The sequence below is a fragment of the Talaromyces marneffei genome, chromosome 2 (assembly GCF_009556855.1).
Source record: "Talaromyces marneffei chromosome 2, complete sequence".
Lineage (NCBI taxonomy): Eukaryota > Fungi > Ascomycota > Eurotiomycetes > Eurotiales > Trichocomaceae > Talaromyces > Talaromyces marneffei.
This window is the reverse complement of record NC_072349.1, coordinates 3,333,032-3,359,784: the sequence shown is the minus strand read 5'-3', so window position 1 is coordinate 3,359,784 and position 26,753 is coordinate 3,333,032. Positions and strand designations below refer to the sequence as shown.

The window sequence follows — 26,753 nt, the reverse complement described above, 5'->3', positions numbered from 1 at the left end:
TAGGTAGGGAAACGAACCGGCCAAGTATATGGAACATAGGCAAGAACGGGTTTGCGTGGCTGGCTGTATCGAATGTTTTGGGAAGTCTCATGGCAGAAGATTTTAGAAATGGAAAGAGGACTTGTAAATTCGGAGTGTGTCTGAGAGATAACTGTCACTAATTTGGCCCAATACTGCCAAGTGAGATGTTCTATGTCTAGGATTGACTGTAACTAGATGCTCGGACGAGAGGCAAGTGAGTCTAATCTGATAGAGATTAAGATGAAGACAATGGCCACGTGGATATCGCCCTGTATTTTCGTCTGATATGGGACTAGAATTGCATCCCTGAGATGACTCTTCGCCTGGTTTGTGAAGTATTCCCGTATGCCAGAAAGGGAGAAGAGAAGGAATCGACGCTGCTTAGTTATTTGAATTGGCTCGATATCTCGTATAGTCCGAAGAACTGATTCTGTCTAAATGTCACATGGTAATAAAAAAAGCCACTGAATGCATCTCAAATGATTTTGGCATACCCTCGCTCCAAAACATAAAAAAAGAATAAATGAAAAATGTAAATCAAAATACACAGATCAAGAAACGAATAAGGAAGTAAAAGGCGGAGGAATGGCAAGATCATTTCGTCCACCCTTTAGCCTTCATATTATTCTCAATAACATCCCAAATATGTTCAACGATCTCCCTATCCAGCCATCGCCCAGAACCATCAACACCCTTCTTCTCGTCCCAGCGAGCTAGAGTGAAAGTGCTCACACCACGACCCCAATCTTTGATCTGATTCGGGACATGTTCGCCAGACATGCCGACGTAGATACCAGCTGCATGTCTAAAGAGTTCAGGCGGGTTGGACCACTTGTATGTCTTGAATTGCCATGCTTGACCGGTCGTGAAGACGGCAACGAGTCGTTGCCAGTAATCTGGTTTGAAGTTTGCTGTGCTGTCGGCGAGGATGAAGCGTGTTGGTCTTCGGTTGGTTGGTGCGGCGCCGCCTGCACCACCGCTGCCGCCTTGGCTGCCTGCTGCGTTTCCGATGCGGGTTTGACGCGTGATGATTTGCATGTTTGAGGTTGTGTGGGATGCTAGTGTGGGATGGTCGGGGGGTACAAAGACACCATCTTGAAGGAATGCCTTGATATTAGAGAGGCGGATGGGTGATGAGGCGGATGGAGAGAGGAGAATGATGGGATCGGGACGTCGTGAGCTTCCTGATGTCGAGGAAGAGCCTGGTTTTTTGGGAAGTGCAAGACCGGCTGAAGGAGGTGGGACAATGATTCCTCCTTTACCGACAGAACCCTTGTTGCTTCCAGGTGGATATTGACCGCGCGAGCTGCGGTTGCGACCAAGAAAGATCTCTGCAGTTTTGCGAATATGCGAGAAGTCCTATACATATTTGTTAATTGATATGTAAGCAGAGAGAACGCCCGGATGGAGAAGCATACCGTTGGCTTTATGCCACGCAGGACAGTATTCCGATCACCCAACTTCCGCTCTCCATTGTAAATCTCCTGTAACTGAGGATCAATCACTTTAATCGGCCTTGCGCCTGGAACTGCTGCCGCTGGGACCGCTGCTTTGGGCACAGCAGCAGTCGCAGCATCAACCGCCACAACAGTAGCAGTAACGTCAACTGCTGCTGCTGCCCCGTCTAGAGGCTTGATGTATTCACTATCATCCGAAGCACCTTCGAGCCAAGTAATCAAATCCAAGCGTTCAACGAAGACCAAATTCAAAACCTGCTCCTCATTCCCACCTTCCTGCTCCTTCTTTTGTTTCAACTCCTCATTAACCTCCTGCGCCGATGCAATGTACTCGGGAATAGCAACATCCTTTTTCTGCCATGCGAAGAAGATACTGCGCAAATCGACCTGAGCATCGTTATTTGCCGGGGAGACGAAACGCGTTAATGTGTTGAGTGGGAGTGTATGCGGGATCGGATGAGTGAAGTACAAGTAGTTGGCTTTTGCGAGGTCGTCTGTGAGATTGTCTGCTGCGTTGGAAACGTCTGAGGAGGTTGTCGGGGTTGGGAGAGCTTGAGCTGCAATTGCTCGTCGCAAGGACAGCAAAGGGTCGGAAAGAAGAGGGTCAGTCGCCATTTTGCGTTGTTGTAATATGGCGCTTACACCTCTTTTGTGTTTCCCTTTGAGTGGGCTCCGAAGTGAGTCGTGGGTGGCTCACTTGTAAAGTTGTCGTGGAGCAAGACTCGTCTTGTTGGTCTCTCAGTAAGGTTATTGATGATATGCGCCTCGGATAATCTATTCAGCGGGTTGCCGGACGTTTAGTCACGTGATCTAATATATCAGCTACTACTTTACAACGTATACTACGACACCTCACCAAGACTTGGGAGCAGCTTAAAAGGATTTATTTTATAGATTTTCCGGAATGTCGGAATTCATATTGAAGACATCTGCCCATGCTCATGATATTATCGAGATTGGGATATATACTTGCACATGAAATATCGGAGATTGATGAGACAAACGAAAATGGTAGTCAACAATGAAGGTAATAACTAAAAGAAACGGCCTCCCACTGTACGCTTGTGTATCGAAAAATGCAAGCAAAGAGGAAGAATGCTTCCGTATGATGCAAAAGAAGAAAGATAACCACATGCATAATGTGCAAATTTTGATATCAAATGAAGAAATGGTAAAAAAAAGAACCCGCAAACCGGTATGTGCAATGACAACGCCCATTCAATGCTTCATGGGAGAAAGGAGAAAAGGGAAAAGGAAAGAGATGCAGGCGTTTTCGTATATCGACTCGTTTCGCTGGTCCAAATATGACCCCCCGCCAGAAAAGAAAAGTACACGAAAAAGGAAGATATAACCAGTGCCCCTCCCCACGTCTATCGTGTGACCCATAGAGAATAAAGAAAATCGTAACTCTTTCGAAAGCGCTCTGATAATAAGCAGAGATTTTCGGGTGGAATTAAGGATAATCGTTCAGCCATGTCTATCAAATTACCGTGAACAAATAGTGGCTAGAGACGTCAAATGATCGAGAGATCGAGAATTTTTCCGAAGGTTAAGAATGGACACGTTTTATGTTCGAACTGATCGGCTAAGGGATCGCTCAGGAACTGGAGCTGGTGTGGGCGAGTATGAGCGACCATTCGTTCCGAGGTCAAACTCGTGCTCCTGCAGGACAACCGAGTACTTTGGGTCGCGAACGAACTTAGGAACAGAGTCCTGAAAAAAGATTAGTAACGATATCCAGAAATAACAGACGAGACAGGTAGACTTACACTTGACATCAACTTGAAGACGGAAGTCTGAGCCAACTCAAACAAGTCGACGACTTCCTGAAGGCTCTTAATCATAGATTCATCGTCTCCAACAGCCTTTGTCATACGGCTTGCAAGACTGTTTCGAAGACCGTGTTCGATGTTCAATTCACAGGGTGAACCAGGAGCCAAGAAAGCATTGTAGAGGCCATAGGCAGCCGCAAGGGTTTCTCGGACAGTTTCGATCTTGTTCAAAGAACCGGACTTTTCCAATCGGTGATAGTGCGAAGTAAACTCGGAGACGTCAAGGTAGAAAGACAAGTTTTCCTCACACAAGGAATAGCGTAGGAATTCCCGGAACAACAGGCGAAGTGCCGGATCGTGCAAAATATGGTTGAGACGGGCATTGTTGGAATCGCGTGCGCCTCGGCCATCGTATTGTGACACGCTGCTCTTCTCACGAGCGATCCATCCACATACACGTTGTCCATGTTCAGTCACCGTGTAGATGGCATGCTTGGTAGGCTGGAAATCTACAGCGGTAGGTTCTTGCGCGGCATAGGGACGGTCTTCTTGAACGGAGGTGATGAGACCATGTTTGATAAACAAAGCAGCGATCAAGCAGGTTTCGCGACGATCGTTAGTGGTCGAACAATCCATGAGCCAGTCCACTGCTGCTTTTCCGGTGAATGTATTCGCAAAGAATTTGTCACCAATTTTCCTCTCTTTTGCCATCTTAACACCAACGAGACCATTAGAGTAGTCGCTTAGCGAGTCGGAGTCTGAACTGGAGGTGGAGGATTTGATGTTGGGGCCATCTTGACCGGCAAAGCGACGAAAAATAACCTCAATAGTAGCACGATCCGTGGACAGCTTGTCGGTTTCGGAATCGCGTTCCAGGTTGACGAGCTGCATGGTGTTGCGTGGAGACTCCAAAACTTCCATAACATGTCGGGCAGTGATACCATTTCGTTGGCAGAAACGTTGCAAAATGTTTATTCCCTTAGGAGTTAATTGATACAAGCCTCCTTTCATGGGAAAGAAGCTGTTTCCTCGGCCATCTACCGACTCAATAAAGCGTGCATCAGCGAACCGTTGACATACAGACCGAGCCATTTCCTTTGCCATAGAGAAAGTGGTCGTAGTTGTCGTAGTAACAATCCGTGACGGGTCCTTGGGGTCCGGCATGCGGTTTGACTGGGAGAATTTCAAGGATCCTAAGTTGTTGATCGCTTCATCGGATGTGAAAGTGTGCTCGAATCTAGTGAAGCGCACACGATGAGTATCCAACTTCAAGCTGACCATCAAAGTAGCAAACAGATCATTGAAGTCCTGTACGAGTTAGCGCGTCGTTCAGTTGTAAATAATCCTCATGGTTCTGACGTACCTTTGTGAAAGGACGTTCATCCTCCGTCATGCGGAGGAGCCTTGACGACGTTTGATGCATCTTGTGGGCCCGCGAGGCCGCGGTATTATCCAGATTGAGTGGTTCCTGTGGTATCAGCCGCACTGTACCCCGGCGACTGAGACCTGACGAAGGGTTTTTGATAAGAGGCAGGGCTGGTAGCTCCTCGTTGCTTAACTCCCGATCCGCCGAGAGCGAAGCACCACCAACCTGAGAATACTTGTGCGATTGCCTTGAGAGGCTTCCGGTAGACGAGCTAGTCCGCAGAGCAGGCGTGGAGATTGTAGCCAAAGAGGTGGTGAGGTTTGCGATCACGTTAGAAGTCTTTTCCAAAGCGAAGCCGGCAAGGGACCTGCGGTTGCTTTTTGAGATCGAGCCGGCGGGAGCAGAGTATTTGGCGGTGGGAGGCGGAACGGCGGACGAGGGGTCTGCGCTGGTGTCAGGTGGGTGCGCAGCGGTAGTAGTAGTGTATGGTAGGGTAGTGAGTAGATCTGATGGAAGCGAATTACCAGCAGATATCTCAGTCATTGAACCCAGGTCAAGAGGACTGGGGGGGTGAGGGGGGGGGATATATTGGAGCACCAGGTGTGAGGTGAAGATCAACCAAGGTTTGAAAAAGAGGCAAGAAGAAAATCAGGTACAGGGGTGGGATGGGGATAGTGGAGGAAAAGTAAGAGTAAGGAGGGAAGGAAGAGGAAAAGATATTGCGATGAGGCAATCGGGAAGGCAGGCGGGCAGGTAATGTAATTTAGGTATTTACACTCTTGTACAGAAGGGAAATAAGGTAATAAAAGCGTGTTGCTATTGAGCACAGAGTACTCCGTCGATGGGAAATTTCCATGGATGGATGAAGACTCCTCAGCGGGTACCACCACCAGGTTGAAGGCGACCCAGTCTAACTGCTACTACTTACAGTATGTGCGTATGCATACGAGAACGTGTATCTATGCTGACTCGTTGGCTACAAGTGTAAATACCGTATGTAATGATGTACGTGACAGTGTGGAGACGGGTTCCCTTGTGGTGAACTAAGAAAAGCGGGTCTACCATGCTTCATGGTAACCCATTCAGGCTAGCGTGTATGACCATCTACATCCGTAGTAAGTTTTGCATAAAGCAAGGCAGGGCTATTCTTTGCTTTTTCAGCACGCGATGTCAGTACGTAGGTACCAGCCACGGCATAACCGAGTCATGTCAATATTGTCCAGACAGTCAATATACTACATAGAGAAAAGAAATTTCAAAGCACAGGATTCCAGTGCCAAAGCGATGGGCGGGGCAGTGGGAGATGCTGACAAATTTTTGATTTTGGATGAAGGGAATCTTATCCGCGAGACTACGGCACCAGCTTCCACTTGTTAGTTGGAGACTCAAGAGGACATTCCGCTTCGGGAGGACTCTGGTAATGAAAACGTGGGTACGCGATAAAAACGGTATTGTATCGAAGATACGGTATGATTAGGTACGTATGACATGGTTTTAGTGGCGGACACCAAAAAACAACGTGGGACTGAAGTAAGACAGACTAGTCTCAGTTGGGTAGCCTTGGGTCTGTGTGGTGGCCAATGATAGGAGGCCTGTCGACCCAAAAAGCAGCCGCCTTACGAAGATCACTGGGGCACATCTGCAGGCATGCAAGAATCAAGCAATCAGAAGTAAGCAATAATATTAGACTTGGTGTTCGGCTGTAAGTAAGTAAAGTATTTGATACGGGCTGTATATTCTGTATCTGTGATTTACTTGCAAGCGAGATTACTCTATCTTGTACACAGTAGCCTCGACTCTAGTCTACTCTGTACGAAGTTTTGAGTCGAACGCTTAGCTAGTTTTGAGCTTAACTTAGATGTATCATATCAACTTATCTACTCATCTGCGGTACCTGTTTGTCCCATCTCCAAATGACTCAAGACAAACAGTTACATCATCATCATCATCATTATCTTGTACCTAAACAATGTAAAAATCAGCTGAATTTTCACCCCAACTCGCACGAAATCATAACTGCAATACCAACCAACCCTGAGATGCCTCCGTCACGAACGAAACTCGTCATGCTGTTATTTAGTTTAGGGCGCAAACTACCCTAACTCATTCCCGTGTTTGCTGACTATCCTAACAATGCGATAGTTACATGAACACTTCCGGAGGATATTCATCGCTGCCAAGAAAATGTACAATTACGTACTCTGTATGCTTATCAACGTGAGCTCCTATCTCAAACCATAATAAGAACATCATTGTTTTCTTTTACACCTATCTGTCTTTTGATTGATGCCTACACCAGAATGATCTTACAGGTGGACGGAAACGGATGGGCAGATTGATCGACAAGGCTGCGTGCGCGTGTCCTTGGCCGTTAGACATGTATTGGATACATCATGGCGTCGACGTAGATTTCGAGACATATCAAAAATAAAGATGGGGGCTCCATTGGTTGCGTATATCGAATATTTTATATACTCCGTGCTTTTTCCCCATCTGTCAATGTCAGTTCTGTTCTAAATGGGCTGTTTTTCTGTACGACGTACAACGCGCGTTCATCGCTTGCCACGCACATCCGCGCACCTTGAACAGTGAACAAACAGCTGATCGAGGAAAAAAGAGCAAAAACTGAAGCTATCAAGATGTACATGTACATACACACAAAAAGTATAGAATACCAAGACTTGGGTCTCACCCCAATTGACTTTCGCCTTTACCGACGTAGTACATGCCCAGTAAACTTTAAGCCGCGGCAGTGGGAAAGAAAGCCTGAAAGACCAAACATCATCAAAGTTCAGCTAAAGCACCACTAAGAAACCTATCTTGGCCCGCACGTGTTCTCGGCATGGAGAGATAGGGGGAAAGTTAATTTCGTTCGGAAACCCCGTAGCAGACGCTATGATTGGCTTTGACAGTGGCCCCGCCAAGAATCTCTCCGTATTAGGCCACTCGGGGTTTGTAATTTGTTATTCCACCCTTTTCACAGGCAAAATAAATGGAATTTGTAAGTTACAATCTTGCAGTAAAATCTAATTTGTCGCATGCGATACATCCTCCGTACGCGAGAGGGAAAATTACGCAAACCCACGGCCACGTGGAAAAAGCATTCAGGCTGTTGGTGGCTGACAAGCCACCAGATAAGGAGGAGAGTTGAGAGGAGGGAAAAAAAAATGTGGATTCGATGTTGCGATAAACAAATAGATTGAGTAAAACAAGGATAAAGAGTTTTTTTTTGTCGAGAGAACAAAGAGCTATCAGACTATCAGTAACAAAGCATCAATAAAAAGGTATGGATAACTTCACATGCATGATGGCCAACTATTTGTACAGGTAAGCAAATACGAGGCCCGGAAGCGGGAGCATTGTAAACTCCGTTACCTGACTCTATCTAGTTAATTCATGTGCGAGGCACTCCTCATGCATAGTTACCGGCACACGCTTACCTCAATGATAGTATGTGAAAGATCGTCATCACAAAAGCGCCATGAGTCATCAAGAGGATTACACGAGGTGGGGGAAATCGTGCTAAGTATTCGGCTACTGGATTAGCCGCTAGGCTTTTGATCTCAGTCTTCTCAGGTGATTCGGATCGATAACTTCTTTTGGATGAAATCCGATAATGTTCCGTGGAGGCATTGAAATACGTCTGTGACGGGATGAGGTTTTTGTTTCGAAAGTCATCTTGACTCGTACGAGACGAGGCAGGTACGTGCGAATTACTTCGGTCAAGGTCAACTACCAGGTTCATGCATCTGATTCATCATCTTCCCGCACAGGCCGTGCGGGTCTCGACTTCAAAACCACGTTTTTCTTTCTTTCACTTCCAAGCCTTTGTTTTGCTTTTGTCGCTTTAAGTGAGGGTGAAGATCTCAGCTGGTGGTCAAAGCGAATTACTTCGGCCAGATTTTGGATTGTCTACGATCCAGGATAGAAGGTCCACCACTGCCTATCATATCCTTGTTCCACGTGGTGAAGTGTGGAGTATTTTTTATTTTATTTTATTTTTATTTTTTTTATTTATTTTTTTTTACCAGATACTCCCTATGAGGTTCGGGATTGACAGGTCCGATATTTAATTTACATGAGGGGAGACGTATCACGGAAAATGCGCTTGTCATACCATGTGGTTGATGATCTCTTCTGTTTGAGGGCTGAATAGTAAGTTCTAAGCATACTCACCGGAAATGCCGGAAGTTGATATATGACTCCGCATATGAGGAGAATGGCGGTGAGCATCAGTGATCATCTGTATCGCCTACTGGGTGCGATAACAGATTCGTATTTTTTGAAATATTACTCTATCATATCCACGAGTTCTCGATTGTGTTTTAACAATGGGAGTCCATGATTGGCAAGGTTCCCAACCAGTCGGAAAATCTACCAAAGATCATGAAGGAAACCTCACGGAAAGAAACCGATGGGTAATGTTTTATCACGGTTATTTGGTAGAGACGTACCTCGGTCTTAAGGCCGTCGTAGCTAGTCTCTTATCATCCAGCCGAGCACGTTGGATTTTGATTTGAGAGCATCTAAAAAGACAGCCACGAGGTCCCAACATCTCGGTTCTGGGTACGAAACCTAGCTAGTGTAAACTTAATTCCTGTAACCAACAATTAACAGCTTCATCCTCCAAACCAAGTCTGCGATGATGATCGCTCTTCGTAGAAACCTCATCATCTTCTGAAACAGTGAACATCCTGCCCTATGGACGCAACAGGCAAGTCATTCGCAAGCTCCTGATATCGGGCCTCAGGTAGGGTTTCACCTTATCAGTTTCCTGAAATGGATTAACCTCCACTTTGAGTTTGAGCCAAGGCTTTGCGTCGGTCACGGGAACAAGAGACACCGTCCCTAGGCTTGTTATAGTTTAGTGTATATGACTGGCGTGGAGTACTGTATTGTATGAGCGGCCACGTTTTGTACCCGTAGTTTTGTTACAGAATACCCGGTAAATATGGCTCTTGACGAAGAGTTACAGAACCACTGGTTCAGGGTTGGTCTTTTCATGTGTCTTGCATCCGTGCGCGCACGTTGTATGACGCCAACACTTTGTTGAATGAATGAGGCGTGGTCCAGAAAACCTCAAACACTAGCCTCCTATCGACAATTCGACATGGCTTTCTCCTTGCCACGTGGAAGACAGGCAGACTTAGCCCACCGCCAAGTCAGCCTCTGACAGTGCTTGGCCCTCGGGACCTCCGTACATTGTACAATATGAAGAAGGGTCGGCCCTCCTTTTTATCCAAAGGTGAGACCTTCAGGATGTGTAAGACGCTCAGACTTGATTCCCTTCTGTCGGGACCAGGTTGTGTAGACACGAATACGACAATGGTAGGCTTATCTGTGAGTACGTTTTCGCTCACTGCCAGTTTCGTTATACACGCATTCGATAAGATCCTTTGACTTGTTTAAGCCTTGTAGTTCGTCAAAATGTTCTCCAAGGCTGATGAGGTCTAGTAGTATGCAGGAACAAATTCTTAGCTAGGTATCAATCCTGTTTATGTAAACAAACTTCGAAAAACAAAGCAACTAACTAGTTAACTACAGAATCCGCAGTCGACTCCGATTCGCATGGTTCTTCAACTCAAAAGTCCCAAATTCTCTCTGTCGTAGCGTCGCTACTTTCTACATCGTTCACCCGTAAACAGGCTTATCCCTGCTCAGCCCTATTTCAAACTGGGCCAACACTTTTTTTTTCCTCAACGGGGTGGAACCCCAAACCTGTCATATCATGCGGTGAGGAAAGACCGTTATTTCCTTCTACTCGTAGAACGCGTAAAAATTCCCGGATACATATGTCATAGGGCTATATCAGCGGAATCCTTTCTATATCAAAAGGATTCTAGAAAAGAATCGGAGTATTAAATGAGGAAAATATGATCTCATTTGTGAGACTTTAGCGAGAAATCTGAAACACCCTTTGGAAAGGTCCACTGAGTCATTGACGTTGAGATCCACCGGCTGCGGAAGGAATCTTGGAAGGATTCGCTGAGTTTCGTACTATATTCGAAACCCTATAGTTGTGCTTGAACATAGCTTTCCGATGTTGTGTCGTTGTTGTGTATTGAGCATGCAAAGGATGCTATGTACTTCGTACCTGGTATGTGTATCATACTCGCGAGTCAAGGGATATTATATGATACACTCGCTTCGTATACACGCACCTAGGCGCACTGGTAACCATCTCAGGTCCAACTCGCTTATGCCATCCACAACATGAGAACCATTGTCTCATAGGGGGAAAAAAAACGTTGAGCCGCATCCGAGCACCCGAGGCAGTTTTGAACACATACGTACGCCAATTACATACCGTTCTTTTACTCGTTCGACGTTTAAGTTAGCGACTACAAAGTTTGTACGTACATATATGGGGAGGTCTTATGATAATCATAACTATATTACTCCGTATATTACATACGTAGTACCATTGTATCGATGCCACGTGAGTTTTCCATGCACGACCCACTTGTACCTATGTAAGTACTCCGTACTATTATAAGTAACTAACGGTGGAAAAAAAAAAACCTAGGAAACAAAGTCTAAGTCGAGAGACAACACGTGGAACACCTCTTTACGGCAAAGCGTGCCACGGGAAAGGAAGTGGACTCGATGGGTAGGATAGCGTATCGCAGATACGGTAATACATTACGGTACATCGTATCTTACGGCGGCATGTACGGTACGTATCATTGATTAACCGATTTTTATTACGTGCCCTACTCCGTACTTTTTTCTCTTTGATACTACCCTGCAGATGTCAAAAATGCTTGGGCTGCCTGTCCGTTCTCTGACTTGCGACGGGCTTGCTATTCGTTGTTACCCCTGCAGAATCGGAGTGCCGATATTGGCATTATTGGAAACCGATGCTTTACATAGGACAATTGACACAAATTCAATTAACATGCAAACAAATAGGAAACAAGGACGAGTGCCTAGAATTTCAATTTCTGTAGACCATGAACTCGCAAGACGACGATGTATCATGTTATTCACGTAACATAATACATAATAACTATGGGGCTTCGTAATACTGAAAGCATTGTCTACTACGTAGTATGAGTGTATCAATACTAGCTCTTTCCTAGTCCGGAAGAATACCTTACGTAGCAGTCTTCCTAATTTTGAGTTGACGCCGCGCATGATCTTCGATGGCCACGCGAGTGGCAAATTCATGGGTTGTAACTTGTAACAATCTAAGGGTAATCATTACGGAGCCGGACATGTTCCGTCACATCGTGGATCGTCACGATGAAAAAAGAAAAGAAAAAGAAAAAAATTTAATTCACGAAAGTCAAATAAACTAACTCAAATCGTAAGGCGGTTCTCGAATAACCTGGATGGCGAACACCACTCTGCTAGCCAAAATTATCCAATGCTCCCTTGTACCGAACATTGAACAATTTTGAACAAAGCCTGAAGAAAAATAATAGTCAGCTCTTGTCGAACTCTATTACTGCCGGTGATGGGCTCCACTTAGGGCATGGTGACCCCCTTTTTTCGCGCGGTTGTGACTGCGAACGGAAAGAAGAATTCGAACCTGTTTCCCTTTTGGGGAAGCACTTACTTTTCTTCGTTTTTTTTGTCGGCCACTCAGAAACTTGGTTGGAATTTTTTTGTAAGCAAATGTATTCTTTTTGGTGTGTCTTGTTCCCAAAATCTCCACCAAAGCCGTTGAAGATTGTATGCAAGTTGGGCTAGTTAGTTCAGGTTTCTACTACACACTACATAACATCCGGAGTCTCCGTTGTTACTCCGGCATGCCGGATATCCCCCTTGATACGGACTGAAGACTTGAGATTTTTTTCCGCCTTATCTTTAGTAACGAATGTTTGCAAAATGTTTAATTTCGATGTACGTAAGACGGATAGGGCGAAGTTTTAACATTCCACAAATCGAGAAACTTACGACTCGTTTCAGATATTCCACAATGGGCCGAAGGTTTAAGAATCATATGGTGACGTAGTTATGTACTCGTAGCATTCCGTAAGTCTCCGTACTAAGCGTTGGGATAGGTTCGTTCACCAAACCAGGGCGTAGGGATGCACTCGGCTCAAAGGCCGAATGCTGATAAAAGCATAGGTTCTTCACCTGACATATACATACGTAGTACCCCTAGCTAGGCAGCCTGTGGCTTGAACTGGGCTTTGTTAGTCAAATACTTTACACAGTAACTAAGTTAACTACAGAGTATGTAGTAAGCTAGTTAACTAGTTCTCCTAGCTCATAATTTAGTCAACTCGAACTGCTCGATCAGCAGTCTATCAAGCACCAAGTTTATCCTACTATGAGTTTAGTTCATACATAAAGTTTAAATTGAAACTTGCCGCTTCAAGGGAGAAAGTTGCTAACGGGATACGGGAAATACTCACTTCAGTCTTCCATTTCTCAGTCCCACTGGAAAATGCTGCCTAATCTTCTTCAAGGCGAATCTAGTCTACTGTAGTAGAAGAAATGGCTGGTTAAATGACATCATTTACTATTGGGCCATAGATTGAAGCTCCTCACGTGGTGGAATGCTTACATTTGCCGGACTCCCTAGGAGATATCTCTATCAATGACAGATCACTATTCAAACCAGCCACTCATCTCATCAGCCTCTTATCCTGGAAACCATATTCCGAAATATCGTTGGGGACAACTACTAGTGCTAGTTCCCAGTACGCCCTCCGCAAATCAACAAATTAGTCCAACGATCATGCATGCACGGGAGAATCTAGTTCACGGCGCACCGCTAGTCAGAACAAAAAGGGCCAAAAAATCGGCCGCTTGATTTTTGATTTTTGATTTTTGTTTTTTTAAAAAAAATATGCCGGTGAATCTTAGCTGTTGAGTATTCTGCGGAGGCGTCGCAGAAAGCAGGGAATCAGATGCAACTTTATCTTGAACGGTGAAGTACTAAACATGTTAGACTCGAGTTAGGCTCTCGATTTTGCATAGACCGACATAGTCTGAGCGTCATTCTCATTCTCCGGATATACGGAGAAGACCGTAGTCAGTTGATCATTGCCGATAATAGGGTTGGTGTGTAGATCCAAGAAGCCGCACGGTTTCAAGTGAGTTGATCGTGGAGTATTGTTTAGCTCAAAACCTGGTCACCAGGTAGTACGCTTGACCACAAGCCCTAATTTAACCCGATGGTATCAACGGTACCCGGCTCGAGTCTTAGGATCGAGTCATAAGACAGCAACTTAGATATAAACGGGACTTTAATAAATGATACATACTACATAGCTAGATCCTACGTAGCATGAGTATTAGTACACAGTATTAAGGTATGTTGATATATTTCCTAATTGAGTACAGGGACACACCCCTGTCAATGGTCCCCTCCGTTCGACCCACGATGCCCAAATATTCAGGCTTCATGTCGTGCATGAGTGCTTCATATCTACTTCCCATATGGAGAACTCTGTGACAAATAGTTGAAATATCGCAATTCGTAACTTAATTAAAGATTAATAACAACATGCCGCGAGATGTGGAGAGCAGTCTTGAGGAAATATCGGCGAGGTGCTGGAACGAGTTATTGCCGAAATAGGAAGACAACCCGCAACAAAGGGTTGGCATTCTTCTGTTTCAGAGGCGGGGATTTGTTGATGATATGAATTTCAATACTTAAGAGGTGAACAGTCTCCTCGAATAATCACACCAAGACGCTAAAGCATTAAGATCGATTCTGCTTCGTTGAATGTATGGGGACCAATCCGTCCGGGTAATCATCGTCTACAATACAAGGGGAGACCGGTCTACATACCCCTCAATATACACAACAGGAAGCTGCCAAAGCCTATCATCTCTTTCCCGTCCTCCCAGGTGCTGTTTTCCGACTTCCCGAACTGCTGCTCAATGGGATCCCTGTTATACGTTGCATGACCTACACTGGTTCTGCCACATGATATCTGCACGCCAAGACACCCATTTACCCTAATCAAGAACCCTGTCGGACTACACATGTAACTTGACTCTCTTATGTAGTCTTGCTGGGGAGATTGGTCATATAGAGATGTCTAGTTTGTAGTTGTCTCATTGCGGAACATCGGTAAATTATGACTGGTAGGAGTCCGTCGCCAGTTGTAAATCATATGATAGGTACGGTAGATATATACCATGGCGGGACGCATCCATTAATTCTAGTCTCTGATAGTCTCATACTTAAATTGTGCTGATAACTTAGGGGTATACATCCATGTCAACCGGTAAGATCATAGGCAGGACAAACATTTTGAAGGTTGGGTATGCATATACGGAGTACGTATATGCATGCATGCAGGCAGCGATTGTGCCATGTTAACCTAACAGTTTTACCATTCTTCAGTGTTACCTACATTGGCACAGTATTTGTATGGTATTCGTTCAGAAGGTACTTGTATTTCTTTCATGAAAATACAGGTCAATTACAGTGTTCTCTCTACATGAGTCATAGATGAGTTGTCAAACATATCTTAGAAAACTTAGAAGTCTAGATTCCGAATGACTCGTACAACCTTTCAATAGCCTATGTACGTGGGTATGACCTAGGTAGTTGGACTAGCCCTAATTGCCTCAACTCGTTATGATTGTTCCATATACAGAGTACATCAACAATGCAAAGCCTGGTCTACTTCATTTCGGTGACTAGCATTCACCAATCAACGCATACTTCGTCCTAGTTTCTTTTCTAGCATTGAACAACGACGTTACACACACACATAGGGGGTTATGGAGCCGGTAACACAACCAACACATGTATGTAGTACAACATAACTTCCATACCTAGATAGATCGACATTCGGTCGAGTCTCTTGGTCCATGGTAGTCTAGAACGCATAGCTCTCAAATTCGAGTTGTGTTCCGTTGTTTCCTTGATATGTACATGTATGGTATGCTGTGAGACGTTGTCAGTATTGCTTTGACACAGGCAGTTTCAATATTATATTGATTGATTGACCCATGTGTCCGAGTATACATACATGGTCACACAATCATTAACGGTTCGGAGCCGATGATATAGCAATGATAGACCCGCACATCTGCCCAAAGAAGACTCTGATATAGCAAATAAAACCTGTTTTGCACATCCTTCCCACACACACACATCCGGCGTACATTGATCTGTGACAAACCTCTACGTGAGACGAAATGTGATTATCCGCCCAAGCACGTCAACTGGTATATATTAATGTGACGAACTAAAAACAGCGAGAAGAGAAGAGCACATTTTTTTCCTGGATGGAGATGTAGATCACCTTATTTGCCACGAGATTGGGAAGTTACCTGACGACTTTGGAAGTTTTCGACTGCATATGTATGTACGACATGTATCACATAATGGTGAAATACATACTGTGTACGTATATCGTTGGCAGATGTCATGCATATCCTCTGCCTACAAATATACCTAAGCATGTACATTGATAGGAGGGCAACGGTCCGGGGAGGCATGTCACTCATGGATCTGTACTACAATGTATGTATGTAGGTCTGTCTACATATCAGGTACAGGTACATGTACATGAAGCACCTAGACAGGATTCGGTAGAAGCAAATGTTGATCTCCCGTGGTAATCCGTTATGCTCCGTGTGCATGTATTCATGTTCATCCGGAGGGCAAGACTGGTTTGAAAGCTGACCGATGCGAGATTGGGGAATGGACTGGTTGCGGTGCGTTTCGAGGCAGATGGATTTTAGGATTGGTTGGGCTTGGGTGCGATGAACACGATATACATGATACATGCACACGTAAGTATGTACTTAGGTAGACATTAAGTGATTTATCGTTGTTAGGAGAATCCTGTATTCGCTTCAAGGTGCGTGCCATCTCAGATTTCAACCCGGACATGACTAAGAAATGGCAACTAATTTAGACAGGATTCAGACTAAGTCAAGTAAATAAGGAACATACTGACATATATCATACATTTCATATAACCATATATACTATCTAGATACTCGATCAATTGCGCCACCACTTCCCCAACGACCCTCCACCCCCAACCATATCGGCAACCTCCTCGAAACTAATCTCAACTCTAAACATGGTCCCATCCGTCGTCCCATTTCTCGATCCAAGCGAAACAACAAGACCCCAATTCACAAGCTTCTCCCAAGCTTCGCGCGAAATGTCACGTCCCCAGACTCGTCCACCTGTAGCAGCAGCTCCCTGAGCGGCAGCGGTAGCTTTTGCAGATGTCAAGAGACGGACGTATTCTGCGTATGCGGCAGGGAACGAGAGGGCGAGGGATTGGGAATTGGCGACGTCCGAGCCAGGGTCGTAAAGAGCTGTTAGACGTGTGGCTGCTAATAGAAGGGAGAGAGGTAATGATGTTGCACTTGTAGAGCCCGTCAGGGATGATGAGAATGGGAGGGGGCCGGGGTCAGGGCATGTCAGAGATTGAGTCGCGAAGCCTTCCGGAGTTGGGATCTCGAGATCACTCTCTAGGTCAGATGCACTGTGGTAGAGATTTGATATTGGGAGCAGGGCACTAGAATAGAATTCCTTGACGGACTTTGTTTGGTGGAAGATTCGTTGCAGGTGGCTTTCAAAATCTTTATCCTCCCAGAGGCTCTGCAGTTTCTATTAGCTTGAACTATATCGATTCGAGTGTGGGAAAGGGGACTTCTCACCTTCAAGTATGCCTTCCACACATCCAAAAGTTGTGGAAGTTTGACTGGCTTGCGGCCACCAAAATCACTGTCTTCAATCTCTGTAGCCTCTACGGATAGAGTAGAAAGACAGGAGTCTGAAAATGCCTCGAATGATCTTGCTAGTGGTAGATACACGTAACGGTGACTGAAGCGACTTTTAACACGCTTCTCAAGTGTTTCAGTAACATCCACTTTGGTCGTCAACCCGAGGACGGCGAGTGGTGCCTTGCGCGCCTGCGCAATATCAAACAGATTATATAGTAGTGTCTGTCGAGGATGCGTCGCAAAAAGGTCAAATTCATCAAGGATAATGACGACTGACTTTGCCGTCGTGATACCATTCGTGTTATCTGCGCTATTCAAAAGCTCCTCCGGGTGTGACAACAACGCCAGTAACGTGGCCATTGTATCGGCATAGCTATTGACCTTGGAAGCTTCATCTTCCGTGTCCGTTTCACGACCGAGTTGCCTCCAAATCTCGCGCAGAGCAAGACGGTCATCGGTGTGGAAGAACCCGTTCAAGCGAACCACATGGAAATCACCTTTGTGTTTTTTCATCAGCGAAGAGATGATCCATTCTACCATTGTAGTCTTTCCACTTCCACGTGAGCCCATCAGCAGCATTGAGTTTCCTTCACCGGCGGTGACAGTTTGTTCCACCAGCTGATGAACTTTTTGATATTCGGCGTCTAAGCCCTTCAATGGTGTCAATCGTTTTCTGGTCAATTTCTCAAGAACGATATTGCTCAAAGCACCAATCTCGTTTCGAAACTCAGATTCACAAAGAATTTTGAAAGTCTCAGCATATTCGGGTAGTGGGCTAGAAGGGGCTGTTTCTTCATGACCATCGACATCGTGTATCAAGTCTTCGTGTAGTTGCGCAGCCACCGGATCGTAGCTATCGTCCATTCCTCCATTCATCATCTCCAGTCCTGCTTCGTCGGCTTCATCCGAACTTGACGAAGTATCAGACTCATTTTCACTTTGCTTTCTTGTGGACCTCCTTGCCGACTTTCTTCGCGACACTGGAATATCAACATCCGGAGAGCGGCTTTCTGACTCGCCGGCCTCAACTTCAACCTTCTTTCGTCCCTTACGCCTACCATTCGCTGATATGGCTGCCTTCGAAGGCGTCGCAGTGGGCAGCCTCGGCCGGCGCGGTGTCTCGGGTTTTTGTATCTCATCTTCATATCTCACAGGAGCCTTTCGTTGTCGACCACTAGCCCTAAGGCTTCTCGATGAGGTCTCGTTGTCTTCGGCGTCATTGAATTTATTTGCAGCGGACTTTCGTCGGGACGATTTGGACGGTGTCGCTGCTAACGCTGCATTGACCTCTGGGTCGTCGATATCCATCGCGGAGTGTTCATCTTCGGCATCATGAACACTTGGAGGTGTTTCGGGAATTTCGACATCGCCATCTTGATCCACTACATCGGAAACCCTCCTTCGCTTTGCAGAGCGGGACTCGATCATTTTGATTCCTCAATCGAACTTCGGAGTAGTCGTTCAAGCCCTGACCATGCTTTACGTGTAAATGTTGCCTGGCTATCCAGCTAGTCGAAGCTTTGGTTCTCCGAAGGACGTTTATAAATTCGAATTCAAGGACCGGGTTGTATATGCAACGAGCGTAGACGTTCTTTGATCTCGGAGGTATTAAATTCGCTCGCGGCCGGCGTATGACTGTAATTCGTTAAAGTCACTGTTTAACGATCGTCTAACAGCTCAAGACTCTATCTGTAATGAGGTTCTGCCCTCAAAATATCATTCAATGAAGTATGTTGTCAATTGTAGCACAAGATGAAGTTCAACAAGGTCAGGAACGGAAATATCAAAACGCGCGACACGCCGCAAATGCGGACATATGATTGGCTGGAAAGGAAGGAGGTCTCCATTCATTATCGCATTTATCTTCGCCCTCAAATATATGCTATTGCGTTGTGAAATATAATGCAGATACTGAAATCGGATGTTTTGAACATTTATTCCAATATTCAATGACTATATCACCAAGAATCGCTCATGCGAACCAGCATTTACTAACTTACCTGACTGCCTCGGCGACTGACCTTATAACGGTACCTTAAGGCCGAGGTAGTTTATATATTGTGCTCCCGCAATCTCACCCCAGTTCCAGATGTCCCATTAACGAAAATCTATCAACCCATACAGTTGATATTTACGGGATCGCATACGTCTCAGTAGTCTTATTCTACGGATATATTTGAGTGTCTGACGAATATATACATACTCTTTCTATATACCTCACAATGGGCGTTGACGGCGATGCCTCCCCGCCACGGGAGTTCGATGAATTCGAGACAGGTATAGAAGAGATGCTTCAACACCTAGTAAGAAGAGATGCAAACGAACAGGCAAGCGAACACCCCCTCAGGCTATCTCTCTCACTCCTTTGACCACCCATTGCTAACTTGTATACTAGAGATGGACGATAGACCAAACCACCAAAGTCCGACTCGAATCCGCAACTCAAGGCCCCCCAGCACGCGCTACATTTCGACTGTTCGTTACACCCGCCATGACAAACGCACTGAATAACTTGCACGGTGGCTGCGCAGCAACTATAATCGATATCTTAACTGTAATACCCGTCATGGCTGTCGGGAAGCCAGGCGTGTTTCAATATGGAGGTGTGAGTCGGAATTTGAATGTTACATATTTGCGACCGGTCCCCGTACATACCGAGATAAGGGTTGTGTGCGAGGTTACGCAGATTGGGAAAAGGTTGTCGTTGTTGAGGGCGGAGATAAGGAGAGTGGATGATGATGCGCTTTGTGTACTTTCAGAGCATCAGAAGGCTAATACGGATCCGCCGGCGGATCCGAAGTTATAGATGGTTATGTATAGCATATATTAAGAGGTCAAAATCAACAGTGAATAGCTAAGTTCTAGACCGAGTATAATTAAGAGGAAGGTGATCAAGATAGACGAAAGGAACAATCATCATATGCCACAAGAAGGCTTGTCCTATTATCAAAATTTGCCCTTCCAGTACCATTAAGCAGCCAGATCACAAATATTCGACTTGTTTGACATCATGTTTCTTCAATAACGCCGGAGGCCTAGGTTAAACAACAATCTATTCTTCAGCGACAAGGGTTTGGCCCTCGCGAAGACCTTCAACAACGAGCTCATGACCCTCCGCGCGCTCGTAGATATCACGGACGTCATCTGCGCAGCGTTTAGTAAATAGATATATGAACTTATGGAAATGCTTACCAGTTGTTGTTTCAAAGTGTGAAGTAGCATCGTAGCTCTTGGAGATGAAAACATTGTCTTTCTTGCCATCATCAAGAGGCTCGTAGAGAGGGATAGGGGGTCCCATGAATCTCTCCTCAATCTGGCCGAGTCTCTGGAAACCGGGCTCAAGTTCCAGATGGTGGTTGGCTTCGCTCTCAGCAATGGTCGAAACAATAGCCACATAGTAACCCTTGGGGCAGACGTTGTGTGCGGAGGAGACCATGGCAATGTAGATATCTGGGCATGTTAGATTGGTCTTATATACTTGAAATAACAAGTGGATGCTTACCGTGCTTGCGTCCAACTTGGGATTGAGGAATAATGAGCTGAAGCGAATCACTGCCGTCCGTCTTGTCGATGGGGTGCTTGAGAATACAGATAGCCCGAATGACATATCCAGTAATCTTGACTTTGTTGGGGAAGTAAGAAGGATCAGCAATGATCTTGGTGGTCTTTGTTGTGAACTTCATGCCCTCGCCGGCTTCGTCACGTTCCTTCATGGTTGCTTTAATACCGGACACTTTTCCGTTCTCGTCGTACAGAACTTCGTCAACGCTGGTGTTGAGCATATAAGTACCGCCATAGATAGCAGATAGACGTGCAAAGCCTTGGGGCAATTCTCCAAGACCATAAAGAGGATAAATATATGGCGACTTTCCGTAGCGAGCCATCGAGTTAACGTACAAGCGGATACGGTTGATACTTTCGATAACTCTTCCTTTGGCGTTGATATATTCGTCCGATGGGTAAAGAGCCATTGAATGGCCGACAAAGTCACGGGTCGTGGCCTCCAGGCCGAACTTATCATAGACATCCTTCATGGCGCAAGTGGACAAATTGAGGCCTGTTGTTGCGATAATCAGCAAATCAAAGCCCCCAAGAACAGGAAACAGGGGTATCTACCTTGGTGAGTGCTTGGGTCGTCTTCCTTGAACTCGCCAACCCACTCCAAGAATTTCTTTGCGCGTCTCTTCTCAAAGAGACCCATGAGAGACGAACGCAAAGCTTCGCCAGCGTCCGAGGGAACCTTGGCAACGGTGGCTTTGGGGCCTTCTCCTTGTTGCACGTAGCTTCCTGCGATTTGTCTAAACTCGAGGTATCTTGTAACGTCGGTGGAAACCAAAATATTCGTCAATTCACCGTTGGACATGAGCAACTTGGGGATCAAGTCCACGTTCCAGTCGTTCACGCGGCCGTATTTCTTCCATGGCTCCTCGCCGGGACGAACGTTTCCGTATGTTTTGAATAGCTACGACGGTTAGATTTTGAAAAAGAAGTATGGAAGTCATCGTAATTACCGTCTCGATGTTGACTGAGGCAGCTTCGCTATAGTGGTGTTAGCCATCTATAGTGAGTGGTGACGTGAGCGTGAATGAGGGGGTCGTTCGGGCTTACCCTCCATAGTGATCGTTACGATCAATGTGAAGCACCTTCTTGCCCTTGACACTCAGAACACTTTTGAAATGTCAATCGCTATTTCGTTAATCTCCGTGGTATCAAACAGCTTACCCAGAAAGAACACATTCAGTCAGGCCTGGGAGCAGGTTAGTCCAAGAATCTCGCTGCGGGGTAGAGCTTCTTCATCATACCGGTGCCTAGCACAACAACATCGTATTCGGGGGCAATCTCATCCATGGTGATGTCAAACTGCGAGAATTGAAACCAAAAACAAAGACACAGATAGTAAGATACTGCTGTGTGTAAATCGTGGGTATTTGAATGAAATGTGAGATACAAAAGGGAGAAGTTGTTTATGCTTTGTCGCACTAGTTAAGATACTAGGGTCACTAGGCTCATCCCATACTTTAGGCTTGGTTGGGGGAAGACTAAGGAGGTCCCCGCTCGCGGAGCCCAAACCAAAAGAAAAAGAAGCGGTGGATTCTCTTACCATGCCATATTCAGCATGGATAATCGACACAATATCCAAGGTCAATTGAATTGTATAGGTCTAATGTACATTTTCCTCAAAAAAAAAGAGCATAAAGCAAGCACTATCGATACAAAAAATAAGCCTCAAGTGTACAGGGATTGGTTCGTCAGGGTAGGTTTTTCGAATATTGCAGTAAAGTAATATCGAGTATGTCGGTTTCAATCAAATCTCCGAATTAAATCTCTGGCTGTGCTTCTGGCGCCGCCTGTGCATTCCTCTTCTCCGCTCGTGCCTTCCTCTTCGCCTCTTTCTTTGACTTCGCCGTGAGTTGTGCCTTCTTGTGTTCTGTCTGCCACTGCTCCTCCGCTTCCTTCAACCAGATTTGTCTCGCATCTTCCCACGCGTACCATCGTTCTCGGAGCACATGTTTGATAGCTCTCTGGGTGGATCGAACCTAGATTGGAACTATGTTAGCAACAGACGAGTGCAGCGCAATATTTCAAGATGTCCTTACCACGCGCTCACGGTCTATCAACTCTGCTTCTCCAAAACCTGCCTTGAGACGTTCTCTCTCCACGTTTGATGTAGAGATGCGGTTGCGTTCTTTCACACAAACCCACCATAAACAGTGTAGATCCTCCCAAGACTTTCCGCGCAATTCTTGAATTGACCACGAGCGACCTGATTATACCACAATTAGTTATTGATAGAGATAGAGAAGACCTATCTACATACCGTGTGCAATATCGTATTCTGGAGTGCTCATTGGCAACCTATCCGGAGGAAAGAATCCCCAAAGTCCATGGTCCGGGTTGCTCTCGCGAGGTGGAAGGTTTTCTCGAGCGACAGGTACAGGTAAAGGAAATTTTGCAACAGTCAATGGATATCGTGGGCCTGTCATATGTATGGCTGAGACACCACGTTGCTTGCTCTTATCGGGGAATTGACGGGCTGCATTGGATGCTGTAGATGAAAAGTTCGCGGACTGAACTTTGCCGTGCACCGCAGGAGCGAGGAAGGCCGGAGGGAGTTCTGCGGACAGAGGCGTGCCCAATTGGCGAGTGACACGGATGATCATAGGACGATTCATTGTGATTTTCGATGTTGATGTCTCTAATTATCCAGTAGGCTCCTCGGTGTGTCCCCGACAACCCCTGTGATTGTTGAAGTGAGCGGCTTGACGGCAATCACAAAATATACGTTAGCGCTTACAGTCACGTGATCTTACAGCTTTACTTGAACAGCAGCACGTTCAACAAGCTGGTGCTTGAAAAGAGAACGCCTACCAAGTGTGTCTAACACATTTATGCGATTTGGAAAAACATGCGAGTGAGTTCTTATTGATATAAATTACACGGTGGCTTCTCAAGGTTGCGTTTATGCCGATAGGGAATAAATTGACTTGCTAATTAAGCCTCGCATGCATATGGCCTATTTTGCCAGAACGACTCCATTATTGTCGGCTTTCCTATAAATCGAGACCGAGGCCAACGAGTAAAATTGACTGATTGTTTGGCTTGTCTGGGTTTAATCTAAAAGCAAACCATCCAAGCCATCATTTTCTTGGTGGTCCGTGCATACACAAAGAAGCGCGCGGCTGGGACCAAGGCGGGCGGCTATTACTTCTCACCTGGAATCACTCAAGGAACACCGCAACTGGAGCCGCAAGCTTGACTTACTAAATTTCAAGGACCCTGACTTTTGAGCAGATCGTCCTGCAAATCTACTGAATCTACGACCGTTACTCGATCCGCATTAGTCTGACACTCACAACTCTTCCTTCCACTATGAATAGGCCAGGTCAGTTGCTCTGTCCTCCCCCGCCATATGTCCATGCGACAGCACCATTTTACGAAATGTGTTCGCATATTCCCCTGCAATTGCGCCATCCAGCCACCATGTGCCTTCGCTTTAATATCGCGGACAATACGTGAAATTCTACTCCTCGGTACATGACCGTGCCTGTTCAGAATTTCACATTGGCGGTCCCGTCTCGAATGGCCGCATCGCACTCTCAGATTCGCTTTGTGGAGCTCACAGATTGACGAGTTATTGTGACGTGCGGAGCTAACGTGTGTTGAATGACATTAGGACCAGGCCCGCAGCCACTTAGAGGCATGCCCGGATTTCCCTCGCAACAGCAGGCACAAGCTCGAAATGCGTCTATGGCAACCAGTCGACTACCCAACGGCAAAATAGGTGCGCTTTACGATGGTCACTGCAGTCAAATCGAGCTACGCTAATATTTTGAACCTTTGTATGAATAGCGTCGAATGCGAACTGGAACTTTGGTCTTCCTATGGGTGCAGCCCCAGGCCTGCAAAATCACCAGCAGCGAAATATCGGATCAATGGGGACGTTTGCACAGAGCCTCGGTGGCTCGCAACCAGCGACACCTTTAGATCTTTCGTATGTATTTCCGGACACATTTGGTCTAGGAGAAATGGATAGGACAGGTGGCTGAACTCCGCGGTGCTAGTGAATTCCCTTCATTATCAGGCGTACCGCAACAAAACCAGGCTCAGTCCTCTGCCCAAGCAGTATGGGCAAACGCAGGACAACGGGCGACACAGCAAACACCGGTGCAAAGACAACAACCTCCCTCGAGTCAGCCTCCGTCGCGAACCTCTCAAACCCAAACACACTTCACCCAGCAACAACCTCCCCAAGACGACGTATTTCCATCCGGCGCTCAATTTGCAAACCGATTAGATGATTTCAGGAATGGTGGTCAGGGCATCAGTGGCCAGCTCGGAGGTGGTGGACAACCTCAAACAGGAAACATTGAAGAGTTCCCGCCGTTAGGCAGAAACTCCGCCGACATTCCCCCGGGTGGAATCTCTCGTATGAACGACATTGGGCAGGAGCGGAGGGGCTCTGTATTAACAAGTACAGGATTTGGAAGCTACGGCCCTGGCCTGGCTTTCTCGAATCAAACACAGTCTGCACAAGCTCGCAACTTTATGAACTCAGCATTGAATGGACAGGAGACCAATCGTGTAATGTCACCGGGAACATCAGTTTCAGCAGGTGTGTCATGCTCGGTACTTGCTTTTCTGAGTTAATACTGATGAACGTAGCTCCAGGAATGTCTACTTCGAGATCTCCGCAAGGGCCAAATGGTGTATCAGCTCAGGACAAAGAAGTAGGGCTCACCGCACTTCTGTGCATTAGTGGCAAGCAAACTAACTGGTTTTTAGGATGGTCTCCGTTCTGAGAACTTTCCAGAGCATGAAAGCAGTCAATTGCAACAACGTCAATCACAATCTGGTGGCGTGTCAGCGGATAGCCAGGACGCAACGAGTTCAGGCCAAAGCACCGATCAGCCGCCCCTTTCTCAAATGAGTGAACTAGACAAGTTTGGACTTGCAGGGCTACTTAGAATGATACATAGCGAGAGCCCAGATGTGGCAAGCCTCGCTGTTGGACAGGACCTCATGACTCTGGGATTGGATCTCAACCAGCCTGAGTAAGTTTCCTTATCTCATTTACGGTAAAGTATTCTTCTAATCGTTTATAACAGACCTCTGCATCATTCTTTTGCGTCACCGTTCGTTGCTTCTATGTCTGCAGTCCCTCTTGAACAAGACTTTGCAATCCCCAGCTGCTACAATGTCGCAAATGTACAACCCTTACAGTCACGGATACCCAGCTTCAGTGACGAAACCCTCTTTTACATCTTCTACAGCATGCCACGCGATGTTCTGCAAGAGCTTGTCGCCGAAGAATTGATGGGCCGCAAATGGCGGTATCACAAGGTTGAGCGCTGCTGGCTTACCAGAGATGAGAATTACCCCGGCCCCGTTGACGTCGAACGCGGTGTGAGTGAACGCGGTGTGTATCTATGGTGGGATCCAGCATCTTGGAAAAAGATTCGCGTATGCTCTACCCTATTTTCTCTTTCCAACTTCCTCTCAGGCTAATCATTGTCCTATAGCGCGAATTCATACTCCGTTACGAAGATCTGGATAACAGACTCGATCCTGGCCGGGGTATCCAAAGGCCTGGATTCCCTCCTCACGCTTCGTAGTGGTGGTCTCTTTGATGCCTTCGTGTATTCATCATGTTTGTCTATTGGGTAGCATGGGAACGAGCGTTTAAACGTTTGGCAATTGGCGTTAACTACTGGGAAACGGTCTGCCATTGGTCAATGTGGGAACTACATTATTCTATGGTTAAATGATGAATATGCCTGGTACTTGAAAAGAAGATGCATTGCATTCGCAGTTTTTGCGCGTGCTTCAATGATCATGCTATTACGATGAGGATTATAAAAAGATGTATAGAGACGTAATACTTCTCTCTTCGCGCTGTGTCAGTAGCAGCAGCTATTGATAGACTCCAATCCTGCTCGAGACATGAACAAGTCAGAGCTTGCTTACTCGATT

The 26,753-nt window shown here is 46.0% G+C and overlaps 7 protein-coding genes across 7 annotated transcripts; 2 read left to right on the top strand and 5 right to left on the bottom strand.

The window, feature by feature from the left end:
- Nucleotides 1-615: 615 nt before the first annotated feature.
- EYB26_003567 (uncharacterized protein) lies at nt 616-2,093 on the bottom strand (the record flags this gene model as incomplete). The annotated part of the gene is made up of 2 exons (XM_054262867.1): nt 616-1,380; nt 1,440-2,093. 2 exons carry the CDS (start codon nt 2,091-2,093, stop codon nt 616-618), a joined length of 1,419 nt encoding a protein of 472 aa, XP_054118842.1.
- A 951-nt stretch (nt 2,094-3,044) lies between these two features.
- EYB26_003566 (uncharacterized protein) lies at nt 3,045-5,159 on the bottom strand (the record flags this gene model as incomplete). The annotated part of the gene is made up of 4 exons (XM_054262866.1): nt 3,045-3,191; nt 3,248-4,558; nt 4,614-5,059; nt 5,141-5,159. 4 exons carry the CDS (start codon nt 5,157-5,159, stop codon nt 3,045-3,047), a joined length of 1,923 nt encoding a protein of 640 aa, XP_054118841.1.
- Nucleotides 5,160-16,545: 11,386 nt separating this feature from the next.
- Nucleotides 16,546-18,710, bottom strand: EYB26_003565 (uncharacterized protein; the record flags this gene model as incomplete). Its single annotated transcript, XM_054262865.1, has 2 exons — nt 16,546-17,157; nt 17,217-18,710. The coding sequence occupies 2 exons, from the start codon at nt 18,708-18,710 to the stop codon at nt 16,546-16,548; spliced, it is 2,106 nt and encodes a 701-aa protein (XP_054118840.1).
- A 794-nt stretch (nt 18,711-19,504) lies between these two features.
- On the top strand, nt 19,505-20,088 carry EYB26_003564 (uncharacterized protein; the record flags this gene model as incomplete). The annotated part of the gene is made up of 2 exons (XM_054262864.1): nt 19,505-19,609; nt 19,678-20,088. 2 exons carry the CDS (start codon nt 19,505-19,507, stop codon nt 20,086-20,088), a joined length of 516 nt encoding a protein of 171 aa, XP_054118839.1.
- A 246-nt stretch (nt 20,089-20,334) lies between these two features.
- Nucleotides 20,335-22,130, bottom strand: EYB26_003563 (uncharacterized protein; the record flags this gene model as incomplete). The annotated part of the gene is made up of 8 exons (XM_054262863.1): nt 20,335-20,426; nt 20,475-20,732; nt 20,785-21,339; nt 21,399-21,744; nt 21,794-21,821; nt 21,891-21,950; nt 22,005-22,029; nt 22,085-22,130. The coding sequence occupies 8 exons, from the start codon at nt 22,128-22,130 to the stop codon at nt 20,335-20,337; spliced, it is 1,410 nt and encodes a 469-aa protein (XP_054118838.1).
- Nucleotides 22,131-22,600: 470 nt separating this feature from the next.
- Nucleotides 22,601-23,455, bottom strand: EYB26_003562 (uncharacterized protein; the record flags this gene model as incomplete). The annotated part of the gene is made up of 3 exons (XM_054262862.1): nt 22,601-22,819; nt 22,880-23,046; nt 23,101-23,455. The coding sequence occupies 3 exons, from the start codon at nt 23,453-23,455 to the stop codon at nt 22,601-22,603; spliced, it is 741 nt and encodes a 246-aa protein (XP_054118837.1).
- Nucleotides 23,456-24,152: 697 nt separating this feature from the next.
- EYB26_003561 (uncharacterized protein) lies at nt 24,153-26,395 on the top strand (the record flags this gene model as incomplete). The annotated part of the gene is made up of 8 exons (XM_054262861.1): nt 24,153-24,165; nt 24,457-24,564; nt 24,633-24,774; nt 24,845-25,395; nt 25,446-25,510; nt 25,566-25,834; nt 25,889-26,243; nt 26,303-26,395. The coding sequence occupies 8 exons, from the start codon at nt 24,153-24,155 to the stop codon at nt 26,393-26,395; spliced, it is 1,596 nt and encodes a 531-aa protein (XP_054118836.1).
- Nucleotides 26,396-26,753: the final 358 nt, after the last annotated feature.